This window comes from Lonchura striata, chromosome 14 (assembly GCF_046129695.1).
Source record: "Lonchura striata isolate bLonStr1 chromosome 14, bLonStr1.mat, whole genome shotgun sequence".
Lineage (NCBI taxonomy): Eukaryota > Metazoa > Chordata > Aves > Passeriformes > Estrildidae > Lonchura > Lonchura striata.
This window is the reverse complement of record NC_134616.1, coordinates 8,944,473-8,956,688: the sequence shown is the minus strand read 5'-3', so window position 1 is coordinate 8,956,688 and position 12,216 is coordinate 8,944,473. Positions and strand designations below refer to the sequence as shown.

The following is a 12,216-nucleotide window of genomic DNA, read 5'->3' as shown; positions in this document are numbered from 1 at the left end:
TGTTTCTCGAGTGAGTTTATCCTCACTTGTAATTTCATATAATCCAGCTGTGCGGGGAGGCGTCTGAAGAAAGAGACACGGGAGAAAACGCAGAAAAAGAGAAAGCTGACATTGCAGTCAGGGCCGCACTGCGAGCCTGCCGTTCCGGCCCCTTCCCGCTGTACCGGCCCGTGCGGTGAGAACCGTGTGAGCTCCGGGCGCTTGTCGGGAAGAGCCTCGTGCCTTTGGGGGCAGAGGAGCGGCGGGAGCCGCCGGGCGCGGCCCCGAGCCCGCGGAGCCGCCCCGGCGGGCGGGGCCGGGCGGGGCCGGGCCAGGCGGGGCCGCGCCCGCCGGTCCGAGCGGCCGCCGCCATGCCCAAGGTGGTGTCGCGGTCCGTGGTGTGCTCCGACACCCGCGACCGCGAGGAGTACGACGATGGGGAGAAGCCGCTGCACGTCTACTACTGCCTGTGCGGGCAGATGGTGCTGGTGCTCGGTGAGCCGGGGCAGGCCGCGACGGGCAGGCCGCGGCCCGGCGGCGCAGAGGCCGGGAAGGCGGCGGCGGGGTGCGGGGCCGGGATAGCGGTGCGGGGCCGGGGTAGCGGTGCGGGGCCGGGGTAGCGGTGCGGGTCCGGGGTGCGGGTCCGGGGTGCGGGTCCGGGTTCCCGGCCCGCCGCCAGCCCGGCCCTCGCTGCCCGCAGATTGCCAGCTGGAGAAGCTGCCGATGCGGCCGCGGGACCGCGCCCGCGTGATGGACGCGGCCAAGCACGCCCACAAGTTCTGCAACGCCGAGGAGGAGGAGAGCGTCTTCCTGCGCAGGTGGGCCCGGCCTCTGCATCCCCCGTCCCCCTGAGCCCAGGCCGCGGAGGGGGATCCCTCCCCGCCCAGCTGGGAGCCGCCAGCCCGGCACCGAGACCCTGTGTCCGTGTGCTCTGCTCAAGCGCTGCCTCTCTCCTCCAGACCTGAAGGCATAGAGCGGCAGTTCAGGAAGAAGTGTGGCAAGTGAGTGACCTTTTTTAGTCTTTTGAGTGGCTTTTAGAATGTTTTTTTATGAGGAAACCATCGGAACCCAGAATTTGGGTTTCCTCTCAGCTATGCATATTTCTGTTTCCAGGTGTGGATTGCTGCTCTTTTATCAACACCAACAGAAAAATGCTCCTGTGACATTCATTGTTGATGGTGCTGTGGTCAAATTTGGCCAAGGTTTTGGGAAAACAAACATATATACTCAGAAACAAGAACCTCCTAAAAAGGTGACTGGCTTTAGAGAACAAGGATACCTTTGCTTTTCTAAAGGTGTTGTGTATAAATAACTTAATGGTGAGTGGCGAGGGGAGAGAAAAGAAAAAGGACCTCAATTTTTTGTCTTGTCCATGTCTCCCTGAAGTTTTGCTTTATAGTAGTCACTGCAGCTTGAAATCCTAGCACTAAAGGAGATCAAAATCAACTCTAAAATCTAGACTGTGCCTGATGTTTAGGCTCAGTTAACAGAAAGTTTCGAATTGTAACTAGGTCAGGTTGGTAGTCTGCATAGTGATTGTCAAAGTCTGGCTCATCTACTGTATATCAGTGAGCTTGCTTCTGGTAATGACACCTCTAAGCCCCGAAATCACTCAGCATAATTCCCCTTTGCCACCCACATAGTTCAGGTAATCTTGATGGCTTGCATAAGAATCCTTGAAACCTTTGGAAGGAGGAAGCAATCCCTACTGGCACAACTGTTGCCAAGGTTTAACAACGTATTCTTGTTTTTCACCCAGGTGATGATGACCAAACGGACCAAAGACATGGGCAAATTCAGTTCTGTCACAGTCTCCACAATTGATGAAGAGGAGGAGGAGATTGAAGCAGTGAGTTTTGGATGCCCTTAGTGGCAGCCACATCTGACAGAGCCAGCTCTGTTTGGATGAGATGTTGTTATTATGGGGTTTGCTGTTGCAAAGTGATGTGTGTGTATTTCAGAGGGAGATTGCAGACTCATATGCACAGAATGCAAAAGTGATTGAGAAGCAGCTGGAACGCAAAGGCATGAGCAAGAAAAGGCTACAAGAGTTGGTGAGTTTTTCTTTGGTGCTGAACACAAAGCTCTGGGATGTGTTGGCTTTGTATGCAGAAGCTATCTTGCAGATCAGACTGTAAGTATAGAGAGGTCCTGCTATAGTCACAGGCAGCTTGCAGCTTTGTGAGGATGAGATTTCCTTTACAAGTTTTCTAAAGGTGTTCTAGTACTCCTGAACTGCATGCCATTGCCTGGAGAGCTAACTGAAGAGCAGCCAGCAAAGTGCTTGCAGGGAGGCTTTCTGTGACCTGTTGGACAAGGAACAAGGGAAGGAGAAATCAGGACATGGCTTTGCCAGCCTGTGCTCTCATGCCTGCTTGGCAGAGCAGGTCATGGCCATGAGGGCACAGCAAAGCTCTTGTGGAGGCTTTGCAGCTCAGCTGCTACTGCAAGGGGCACTTGAAGAATAAATGGCAAGATCACAACTGATCTTACCTCCTGTGACAGGAGGGTAGTAGATGGAAAGGGGAATGAAATGTGCAGCTTCCACCTGAGGATAGAAAGTATGAAATTGCCTCTTGGGCAGTTGGTCTTGGGCTTTTTACGATTTTAATGATGGTCCTTGTTTTGTATGTCAGCAAAGCACTTGAGCTACTCTTGCTCCTAGTTTTGGAACTGAAAAGTTTGTTTGGTCAGACAAGAAGAGCAAACTTAGTTGGCGCACTGAAGAGAAAATTATCCAGACATTATTTAATTCTACCTTAATTTTCCTATTCAGGCTGAGTTGGAAGCCAAGAAAGCCAAGATGAAGGGAACCCTGATTGATAACCAGTTCAAATGAAATGCTATTTATCTGCTGGGTTTTCGGAGACAGGAGAAAACTACCAAGAGCTATCACAGTTCTGTCTACAAAGCAGAAGTAACAGACAACATTCAAGAGTTGCACTGTGCTGCAGCCACCTTGGAGGATGAGAACCTCTCTGGATCCCTCTGTATAAGTGATACTCTGGGTACCAGTCTTAATTCCAATGGCACTGGAGACTTTGTTCAAGCTGCAGTTCTCTACAGGCCCAGTGTTATGAGCAGCCTGTTCCAGGCAGAATATTTACTTTCAAGAAAATCTTTGCTGGGTGCCTTCCCCAGTTCACCTTTAGATACCTGCCTTTTTTTTGAAGTTTTCAAACATGTTTCCTTCAATACATTAGGACGACAGGTAGCTGTACAACAAAGAAATCCTTGCAAAAGTAAGCTCTGTGTCTCTTGTTCTTTTTTTTTTATTTTATTTTAAACATGCCCAAAATGTGCAGCAGCCTGAGCCATACTATTCCAACATGGTCTGGAACAACTGGCATGCAAGGTTTGGGCATGGTGCTGCTGCTCACCCTGACCTGCCAGAGGCAGCCAGCACAGACTGGGCTGCTGCACTGCAGTCTCAGCTCCTGCTGAACATCGTAAGGCTGCAGCTGTACAGAATTACACTGTCACAACAGACACATACCAGAGTGTAAAATCCAAGCCTGTTTTAAACTACTGTAAATAAAAACTGCTACTAATGAGTTCAAATATATGGTTGGAAGTTACTGATACAGCCAGTGATCATTAAAGAATACAACTGCACATCTGAACTAGCCCATTGGTAAAAACAGTATGAGTATTTGGAGTTGTGAAATGTGAAGGAAAAATTGTTTTGAATGTACTGACTACTAAGGCCTTGGATAGACAACATTACACACCAGTTTTTAAAGTACCTTGTTTGGGTAATAATACTTTGTGCCTCTTGCATGATGTAATAACAGGGCTCTCTAGCCCATGTCTTCATTGCTCTACATTGTATTAAATATCATAGTACAGATTTGAACTAAAATACCTCTCCTGAGATGTTCTTGCTCTACCAAGTAAATGCATCATAAAATGCAAGCAATGAATAAGATGCTTCCATCTCCCACAATTATTATGGAAAACTTCCTGTAATTGATAAAGATTTTCCATTTGGCTTTATAGCCCTGACTGGGAATACTCAGATCTGTGTACCTAAGGATCGAGCCTCTATTTCTCAGGAAAACAAGGAGTAAAAGAGGGAGTGAATGCTAACTAGAGCTAGCAGAGATGGGTTGGTAGATCCTATGACAATTTATGCTGGGCTGGTAAGCAGGTGTTCACATTAATTCACACAGTGCTGATCTTGTTTCCTGCTCATCACCTGCTAATCTGAAGCCTGTTTCCAGAAGCCTGTGGCCAGAGGCCCGTGGTGGTGTGCAGTTCTTGGGAAGGGCAGGAGATGTGTGGGGACCAAAGCCCTTTCCCAGTGTGGTAGCACAGTGCAGCCAGGCGAGGGCCTCAGGGTTCCTCTGGGAGTGATCCAAGCGTGGGGTAACTGCAGGTCACTCTGTAAAAATTCAGACTTTTTTTCCCCCAAGGAAGAGTAAAAGATTTTGACATCTGAAAATAGGTTTTGAACCATGTGAGAGGTGCTGGGATGCAGATGCTGAGTCTCCAGTTGTCCAAAGATGAAGTGTGGTCTTGCTTCAGGTGACACGAGAACAATAAGCTGACTTGGGGATGGTGGAATTTATTGTCAGAGCTAAGGCTGGGAGTGACAAAAGGCTTCAGCTGAGGACAGACTGTGAAGGGGCTGCCAGGTGGGGATAGGACCATCTTTGCAGTTTGGTGAGGCACAAAGAAAATCTGCTGAGTGTCCCAGCTCAGTACAAGTTGTCCAAAGTAGCTGTTGACCAACTGCCATCAACTTCCTCAGCTGCCACCTGGAGCCTTGTGACAGCACAGCACAGGCTTCTGGAAGGCCAGTCCATGTTCAATCAGTGTTTGTTGTTCTTGTCATTGGAAATCTGCCTAGTTTGGCTCAGGACTTGTCCATGGACCCAGTCAGAAAGGGGAATGCCTTGTATCTTCTGATGGACTCTAGTTATGCAGGCCATGGCTGAAACAACTCCAACACAGTGAATCTGATCCAATACATTATGTATTTCTTCAACTGGAACTAGTTCACAACAGTGTAAATCAAGTTGGGTTTTTAATTTCTAGATCTAAATGAATTAAAATATATTAGCTGACTGTAGCAACAGCAAGCAGGGTCACAAAGTTCAAACAATTGATGAAATGTCCTGTTAGAATAGATAAAACCAGCTGTTCTGCAGGGTTTCCCATACCCTGGTAGCAAATGGACAATATGTAGTAGAGTTCAGACCAAAGGAAAAGTCAGATTTCATGTTACAGTCAGACATGTAAAAGTCAACATTTGTTTTTATAAATGTGTAGATACAGGTAAATAATAATTTGTTTGTTTAACTGAGCACCACATTATATGTAAGAACTTGTCTAGATGCAGAGGTATCACAAAATGTGAAATAAAAGTGAAGGAGCAAATCTGTTCCAAAAGTAATGGCACACATGGACAGACTTACCTTACTGTATTTTCATTACTTAGTTCAGACCAGTTTCCAAGTACATTCACAAAACTCTAGTCTGATTTCCCACGTCAGAACAGCTCTGGATGCAACAATGCTGCCTGGCTCCCCACAACCTGTACAAAATCTCCTCACAATTTGTAAACACTCAAGAGAAGTAACAGTGAATCCAACCTCCTCAGTGTTAATCACAGCTGTGCCTGGGGAGCAGCATGGAGTCCTTCCTTGTCTGCCCCCTGAGAGAAAGTTTCAGGTCAACCCTTACAGCTCTTCTTGTGCTCCATGCCTGTGCTATTTTACTCGGTGCAGATGGCTTGCTCTGACTCCCTAGACTGTTGCATTGATAAATGCACATTGATAAATACACATAATGTATCTGACAAAGTGATCAGCTTGGGAGCAGCACTAACTGATCAGCCTGAATCAAAGCAGTCTCAGCTTTTGCTGGTGCTATCCTAAAGAGGCCATGGGGCTTTGCCACATCCAGGCATTTTAAAAGTATAAAATTATGGGTTTGTTTAAAAGGCTCCAGGGCTGGGCTCCAAGGATGGAATGGAAGCCTTGTAACTCCCTGCTGAGGAATCCTTATGACTCCAGCTGGCCACAGCATACTGAGGTTTTGGGTAGATTTCAAGGCACAAGTGGCCAATCTCTCTTTTGCTGTCAGCCAGAAAAACGCCATCCCCATGCCAGCAGCCAGGGCTGTAACTCCTGGAAATCCCAGCAGGATCAGAAAGCAACAACCAGCAAACCACTGATGGGACAACACCTCCCAGAACCTCCCTGATGCTGCCAGCCTTGGTGTGGGGTCTTGGCAGGTCCCGAGGTCTCATTGTTCCCAAAACCACCACCCCCAGCAGCTCGGTATGGCTCCAGGGTGTGCAGCACTGGGCCTGTGTCCTTGCAGGCATGTGAGCTTAGCTCTGTCCCCACAGCCCAGTCCACCTTGCATGTGCTTTGGGCAGCTGATGGGCCCACCTTGCATGGCTGGGCAGTGGCAGGAACAATCCCCACTGGAACAACTGATTTTACCCTGCATGACAAAGCATTGGCTCGTCCCCTGCCCTCTGCACCAGACACTGCCAGTCATGTAGGCAGCACGTGAAAAACGCTGGGGCAATGCCTGCCAAGGGTGACAAGGACATAGAGGCAGGGGCACTCCTGGCTCCTTCCAAAGCCCAGAGACACAGCCTGGAGTGACCCAACAGTTGCTGAAGGGGACAGTGGAGTGGATGAGGTGGCACTCTGCTGGTCTTCTACAAGTCAAGTCCTTGGGGTGGGATGTTCTCCACGGCAAGACTCAGCACACAGGCAGGCACAGCCCAGCTGGGGCAGCTGGTGCAGGAGCCATTCCAACAATCCCACACCAATCACCACCTGGCCCAGCCACTGACAAGCTGTCACACGATCCCCTGCGCAGCTGTGCTGTGTCAACACCTCCTAAGCCTGGGATTTATGGCTGCTGGGCCAGGGGCTGGGACAAAGGCAGCATTCCAGGCATTCACCCATCCCTTCCCACCAGCAAAGGAGCTGATGCACCAGGCTGGACACAGCTCCTGTGGAGGAAATCATGACATGTGTGATGTTCAGCCCTTCCCACAGGAGAATCACACTTAAAAGCAAAATCCACCCCCATCCATGCCATTCTTGGGGCAGCACAGCCCAGTGGACAAAATGCTGTGCTGGAGGGACTGCACTCAGCTTGCTGGCAGGCTCCAGTCCTTTTCTCATGCCTCAGTTTCCCCACGAGAATAAAGCCCTTAATCCCTGCACAGTGTGCTCCTGTGGCAGGGAACAGCAGCAGCTCAACCCCCCAGCCTGGTCCCCAGAAAAAGCTGCTCCCAGGAAGCTGCCAGGAGAGGGGCAGTTAAGAGCTGTGAAACACATTCTCATTTCCTGAATCCCCAAAGCAGTCAATAGGGCAGGTAGCTAAAACCCATTTCACTCAGTGCCAGCCCTGCAGCCCAAGTCCAGTTCACAATCTGTAGGTCTTAACTTAGGGATGCCCAGCTCAGCTCCTTTGCAGCCTGGCACAACAGCCCAGCTCAGTGCCTCACCCACCACCATGTGCAGGAAGAAATGATGCACTTACCTTAATGTGCCAATGGCCTGGCCATGCAACCCCTGTGCAGGAAAGGACAGGAAGGGATAACCCATGCTAAGCAACCAGCAGCATTTCAGAACAGCCCTTGAAATCCAGGAGAGATCAGCAGCAGCAGGCTGAGAGCCCTTACTTAATAAGCTGGCACTTGTACAACAGGAGAGGGCTCTCTGGTGAAGCTGCCCCATGGCACAGAGACCTGCCAAGCTGCTGCTTGTGCCCCCAGCATTGCCCACGGCTTGTGGCACTGCTTCATATCTCACCTTTACAGCCCATTTCATTTCCACAGCAGGCAGTGGGGGATCTCACACTGCAGCAGCCCAGGGGCAGTTGAAAATCATCAGCCTGGACAGTTGGCTCAGCTGTGAGGCACAAGACTGTCTCCCATCAGGAAGGGCCATGCCCACTCACAGGGACCCTGGCAAGCCAACACCACCTGCAGCAGGAAGGTGCTGCACTCTCATGCCTGGCTGCCCTGCTTAGACTCCAGCAATAAAAACAATTCTTGCCCTTTGCAACAAAAAACAAAAGGTCTTGTTTAGATGCCTCAGGCAGTGGCTGAGATTGGTTTCAGTGATTGAAATTAACTGCTTTGAGCAGGCCTGGGCAGCCAGAAAGGACCAAAGGCATGGGGAAAGTGAGGAGACTTGCTGATCTGAAAGGCAGAAGACCAGGAGAGCATTCCCTCACCACTCCATATCTGCAGGCAGAAACCAGGCAGCTTCACTGGGATGACTCAAAGACCTACAGAGATATCTGGGTAAAGGCCACACCACACGCCTTGCTCCATCTTGCAGTTTTCCCCAGATTGTCCCAGCAGCATGAACAAATTTTCCCCTTCCCCTGGAATTTTGAAGCTTAAGTTCTAGGGATAAGGAATGAGTCTGGAAATCCATCTCCCTGCCTAGTAAGCACAGCTGGTACAGAAGCTGTCTCTGCTCAGCTGCTGCATCCCCACAGCAGAGCACCCTCTGTGAGAACAAGGCAAGCCAGGGAAGCTACAGAACAGCAGCAATTCACTGCACTTCTGTCCTCTGGCTACCTACATGCCCAATTAGGTAGCTCACTTTCTAAGGGAGAGAACATGACTCCAAGCTCTGCCCCTCCCTTACACATTCTTCCAGCCTCCCAGACATCCAGTGCCATAGGGAGTGCTGTGCTTTACACACAATTAAGGCACTTGGCACCACCAAAATCAGGTTTCATGAGCTCCAAGGAGCAGACAGGCCAGAGACAGGACTATGGCACACACTCAGTCCATCATCTCTGGAGAGCTGAGTCTCAGGGAGGTCAGCTGGGTGAGCCCTTCAGAGCTGCCAGTCCCCATTCAAGCCTACACTACTGGCTTCCCCTGGGGAGGAAACACTACCTAGCTTCCTTGGCAGCCTGCACTGTGTTTACCTGCCAGTACTTAGCAGGTTCTGAGGCTTGCAGGATAGAGGTGGTTCATCTTCCTCCTTCTCTACAACCGCTGAGACTCCCAACCCCCTCATACTTCAAATGCTGTAAGAACAAACATGAGATGAGGAAAATTGGTTTCAGATTTTTATTTCTCTGTACTCTTTAAGCAGGAGTGACTGAAATAGAAACCATCATGAGTCCCATCGGGGGAATAGTTTGATAAAGATAGGGCAGGCAGTCACCTCTGCCCCATGCCAACCTGTACAAACATCAGCTGCCACTGTTTAGTAACTAGATGGTTTTCAAACAAGTCCGTGAACAGTCATAGACTACACAGAACAACATGCCAGTTCACAATAGGAAACAACTTATGTATACTTCTTGATTTCATCATAGAGGACTAAGACAAAAGCACCACCCATTCCTCGGAGTACGTTTGACCATGCACCTTTGAAAAAGGCCTTGGAGCCCTCATCCCGGGCAATCTTCCGCCAGCAGTCAAGAGTGCCGGAGTACATTATGTCAGCTGCAGGAGACAGACAGCTTTAGCAACTGGATGCCCACGACCCCCAACATCCAAGTCAGAAACAGCCTCATGTATCTACTAGCTTTACAACCTCAAGTGCATCCCATTTCTTGGCTGACTTTCTCCAATACTAGCACATCAGAGGACGAGACTGCCCAGGAGAGATGGTGCTGCTGCTGCATTGTCTCTGAGAGACACTGGGAGGACCAGTTCAAGCAGAAGGCTGCAACTCCTTGCTTTGACACCAACACTTCCAAACCCAAAAGCTACCGCACAGTTGGCCAGGCTGTGCCTACAATGGAGGCTGTATTTTCTTGTCCCAGAGACATTGACTTGCAACATCCAAGGGTGGTTTCTGCTCCTCCTACCTACTGACATATACCTGACTTGTGCATGCCACCTTACAGGTGTGCTGCACAGGCTGACCCATTCGTGTTCCTTCCTGTCACCTGCTTCTGCAGCCCCTCCTACATCCCTGCTTACAAGAGATGAGGATATCTACACAGGCTGATGAAAGCCAAGCCACTGTGCCTTCACTTCAGCTCCACCACCAGCTATTGATTCAGGGATGCCCAATAACTCTTATACAGCGAGGAAGAAACTTACCTCCTTTCCGGCCAGACTGCATCATCATGCGACGACGAACCGTATCAAAAGGGTAGGAGACCAAACCAGCGACAGCAGTGACGGTCTGAGCAATCATCCAGCTGACAACAATGTGGGTGTTCTTTGGGTCTGGAAGCATGCCTGCAGGAGAGAGGCTTTGATGAGAACGGCAGGTAAGCCACCAGCACTATCGAAATGCACTTCAGGCCTGCCGCAGCCTACAGCTCTGTTTTTGTGCCGTTTGGGTCAACCTACCCTTGGCAGTGTCGTAGATGCCAAAGTAGGCGGCTCTGTAGATGATGATGCCCTGGACAGAGACACTGAAGCCCTGGTACAGGCCCCGAATGCCATCCGAGCGGAAGATTTTGACCAGGCAGTCACCGAGCCCACTGAACTCCCGGTCGGCCCCGGCTTTACCCACATCCGCTGCCAGGCGGGTTCGGGCAAAGTCAAGGGGGTAGACGAAGCAGAGGGAGGTGGCGCCGGCGGCACCCCCGGATGCCAGGTTACCGGCGAAGTACCGCCAGAACTGGGTTCGCTTGTCCACGCCGCCCAGGAAGATCTGCTTGTACTTATCCTTGAAAGCGAAGTTGAGGGCCTGGGTGGGGAAGTACCGGATCACATTGGCCAGGTTGCCGCGCCAAAAGGAGAGGATGCCCTGCTCCCGCGGGATGCGCACCACGCAGTCGATGATGCCCTTGTACTGCTTGTCGGCGGAGATCTGCTTGCTGGCGTGCTGCACCTGCAGGGGCCGAGATGCCGCTGTCAGCGCCGCTCCCCCGCCAGCCCCCGGCCCACCAACGCCGCCCGCCCTCTCCTTGCGGCGACCTTGGAACGGCCCCGGCCGCCGGCGCTCACCTGCAGCAGCAGCTTGACCCTCTCGATAGGGGCGACAGCTGTCTTGGAGATGGCGGCTGCCACCCCGCCGGCGAGGAAATCCTTGGCGAAGGACACGGCCGCATCGGTCATGGCGGGAGCGGCGCGAGCGGGAGGCGATGCCGGGCGAGAAGGCGGGAGCGGCGCTGAGGGGGCGCCGCAATGGCCGTTAATATAGGGGCCGGGAGCGCGCGCGCGGGCGGGGCGCACGGCCCGCACGCCCATTGGCTGCGGCAGGGGGCGTGGCCGCCGCAGGGGGACGGGGCCGCCGTTGGAAGCGGTGGGGGGCACATGGCCGCGGTGAGGGGAGCCCGGCATGGAGATCCTCGGGACAGGGCATCCCGGGATGGAGCACACCGGGACGGGGCATCCCGGGATGGACATCCCCGGGACGGGGCATCCCGGGATGGAGCACACCGGAACGGGGCATCCCGGGATGGACATCCCCGGGACGGGGCATCCCGGGATGGAGCACACCGGGACGGGGCATCCCGGGATGGAGCACGCCGGGACGGGGCATCCCGGGATGGACATCCCCGGGACGGGGCATCCCGGGATGGACATCCCCGGGACGGGGCATCCCGGGATGGAGCACACCGGGACGGGGCATCCCGGGATGGAGCACGCCGGGACGGAGCATCACGGCGTGGAGGATCCCACCAGCACCGCGGGCAGGCCGTAAATGCGGCCCTGGCCGGTGACGCCGCCTGTCCCTGCCCCGGGCACAGCGCACAGCGCACGGCGGTGGCGGGGCCATCCCGATGCCGTGGCGAGAGCAGGCGGGCACGGCACAGCACGGCCATGGCGCGGGCTGGATCGGGGCGGGCTCTGAGGCTGCCTCACCCACGGAGGCGGCCAGGCCCCCATCTCTCTCAGCGCTGCCGGGAGCCGCCCGGGCACCCCTCGGGATGCTGTCACCCGCACACCGGCAGTGACCGAGCTCCTGATCCGTGGGTGGAGCCCCTGTGCAGTGCTGAGCTCAGCTGAGATGCTCAGACAGAAGCTCAGCAGGTACAACCCGCCCCCCATCACCCAGCGGCATCCAAATGTCACTCGAGTACAACTTCACCTGTCCAAGAATTTAGCCTTGCTGCTGACTGGTTCTTCATGGTCATACACCATTGCACGTTAGTGCTCCACTGATGAAGGGCCTTCTTTCAGTGACATCTTAAATATTTTAGTGCTGCCTTTTGGGGATTTATCACATGTATTTGTGATTACAAAGGCCAGGCTTGGTTGATAAAAGGTTAGGTAGTGCTTGATAGGTCGTAGGAATGCACTATGATACAAAGGTGGTAGTAGCA

The 12,216-nt window shown here is 52.5% G+C and overlaps 2 protein-coding genes across 2 annotated transcripts; one reads left to right on the top strand and one right to left on the bottom strand.

The window, feature by feature from the left end:
- Positions 1-301: 301 nt before the first annotated feature.
- STEEP1 (STING1 ER exit protein 1) lies at positions 302-3,855 on the top strand. The gene is made up of 7 exons (XM_021548427.3): positions 302-474; positions 680-797; positions 939-980; positions 1,093-1,231; positions 1,739-1,828; positions 1,941-2,033; positions 2,756-3,855. The coding sequence occupies exons 1-7, from the start codon at positions 351-353 to the stop codon at positions 2,816-2,818; spliced, it is 669 nt and encodes a 222-aa protein (XP_021404102.1). The 5' UTR covers positions 302-350; the 3' UTR covers positions 2,819-3,855.
- Positions 3,856-9,035: 5,180 nt separating this feature from the next.
- SLC25A5 (solute carrier family 25 member 5) lies at positions 9,036-11,096 on the bottom strand. Its single transcript, XM_021548424.3, has 4 exons — positions 10,895-11,096; positions 10,292-10,778; positions 10,037-10,177; positions 9,036-9,430 (listed from the first exon to the last, which is right to left on the bottom strand). Exons 1-4 carry the CDS (start codon positions 11,003-11,005, stop codon positions 9,273-9,275), a joined length of 897 nt encoding a protein of 298 aa, XP_021404099.1. The 5' UTR covers positions 11,006-11,096; the 3' UTR covers positions 9,036-9,272.
- Between the last annotated feature and the right edge of the window lie 1,120 nt (positions 11,097-12,216).